The sequence below is a fragment of the Salvelinus sp. IW2-2015 genome, linkage group LG13 (genome assembly GCF_002910315.2).
Source record: "Salvelinus sp. IW2-2015 linkage group LG13, ASM291031v2, whole genome shotgun sequence".
Taxonomy (NCBI): Eukaryota; Metazoa; Chordata; class Actinopteri; order Salmoniformes; family Salmonidae; genus Salvelinus; species Salvelinus sp. IW2-2015.
Window position 1 is genome coordinate 4,811,779 of NC_036853.1, and position 1,277 is coordinate 4,813,055.

At 46.8% G+C, this 1,277-nt stretch overlaps 1 protein-coding gene across 1 annotated transcript in view; it reads left to right on the forward strand.

The window, feature by feature from the left end:
- The window catches only part of LOC111971793 (voltage-dependent calcium channel subunit alpha-2/delta-4), a 124,400-nt gene that overhangs the window by 42,076 nt on the left and 81,047 nt on the right, over positions 1-1,277 (forward strand). The window contains 1 exon segment of the mRNA XM_070446340.1: positions 3-162. Coding sequence (XP_070302441.1) covers positions 3-162 — 160 coding nt within the window.

Here is a 1,277-nt window from a genome sequence, read left to right on the forward strand (position 1 = left end):
AGGAACCCCCACAGGGCTGAGGCTGGGACCCAGAGGAACCCCCACAGGGCTGAGGCTGGGACCCAGAGGAACCCCCACAGGGCTGAGGCTGGGCCTGTGGATCCTGTGTTTCAGCTGGTTCTGCTTCACTGCTCAAGCTCAGATGAAGATACCGCCTGAGACGTGAGTAGACCCTTAAAACTATGTAGTACTGCTCACCTCCAACAGTCTCTCCTTTAACGTTTCATATAGCCTACTGATGCTTTGTGTGTCAAATCCAAATAAAATACAATGTTATTTGTCACATCCTTGGTAAACAACAGGTGTAGACTAACAGTGAAATGCTTACTTATAGGCCCTTCCCATCAACGCAGAGAGAGAGAAATTAGAGAAATAACAAGGAATAAATCCACAATGAGTAACGTTACCATGGCTATATACACGGGGTACCAGTACTAAGTTCATGTGTAGGTGTATGAGGAAATTGAGGTAGATACAGTGCACTCGGAAAGTATTCAGACCCCTTGACATTTTCCACATTTTGTTACGTTACAGCCTTATTCTAAAACGGATGAAATTATATTTTTTCCTCATCACCTCATCAATCTACACACAATATCCCAGATTGATGAGTAAAAAAACAATTTCATCCATTTTAGAATAAGGCTGTAACATAACAAAATGTGGAAAAAGTAAAGGGGTCTGAATACTTTCCGAAGGCACTGTATGTACATATACTTTAACCCTGTAGGTAGGGGTAAAGTGACTAGGCAACAGGATAGATAGATAATAACCAGCCACATCAGCGTATGTAATGAGCCAAAAGAGTTTGTGCAAAAAAGGTCAATGCAGATAGTCCGCGTAACTATTGGTTAACTATTTAACTGACTATTTAGCAGTCTTATGGCTTGGGGGTAGAAGCTGTTCAGGGTCCTGTTGGTTCCAGACTTTGTGCATCAGTATTGCTTGCCGTGCGGTAGCAGAGAGAACAGTCTGTGACTTGAGAGGCTGGAGTCTTTGACAATTATTAGGGCCTTCCTCTGACACCGCCTGGTATAGAGATCCTGGATTGCAGGGAACTGGGCCCCAGTGATGTGCTGGGCCGTATGCGCTACCCTCTGTAGCGCCTTGTGGTCGGATGCCGAGCAGTTGCCATACCAGGCGGTGATGCAACCAGGCGGTGATGCAACCAGGCGGTGATGCAACCAGGCGGTGATGCAACCAGGCGGTGATGCAACCAGGCGGTGATGCAACCAGGCGGTGATGCTACCAGGCGGTGATGCAACCAGGCGGTGATG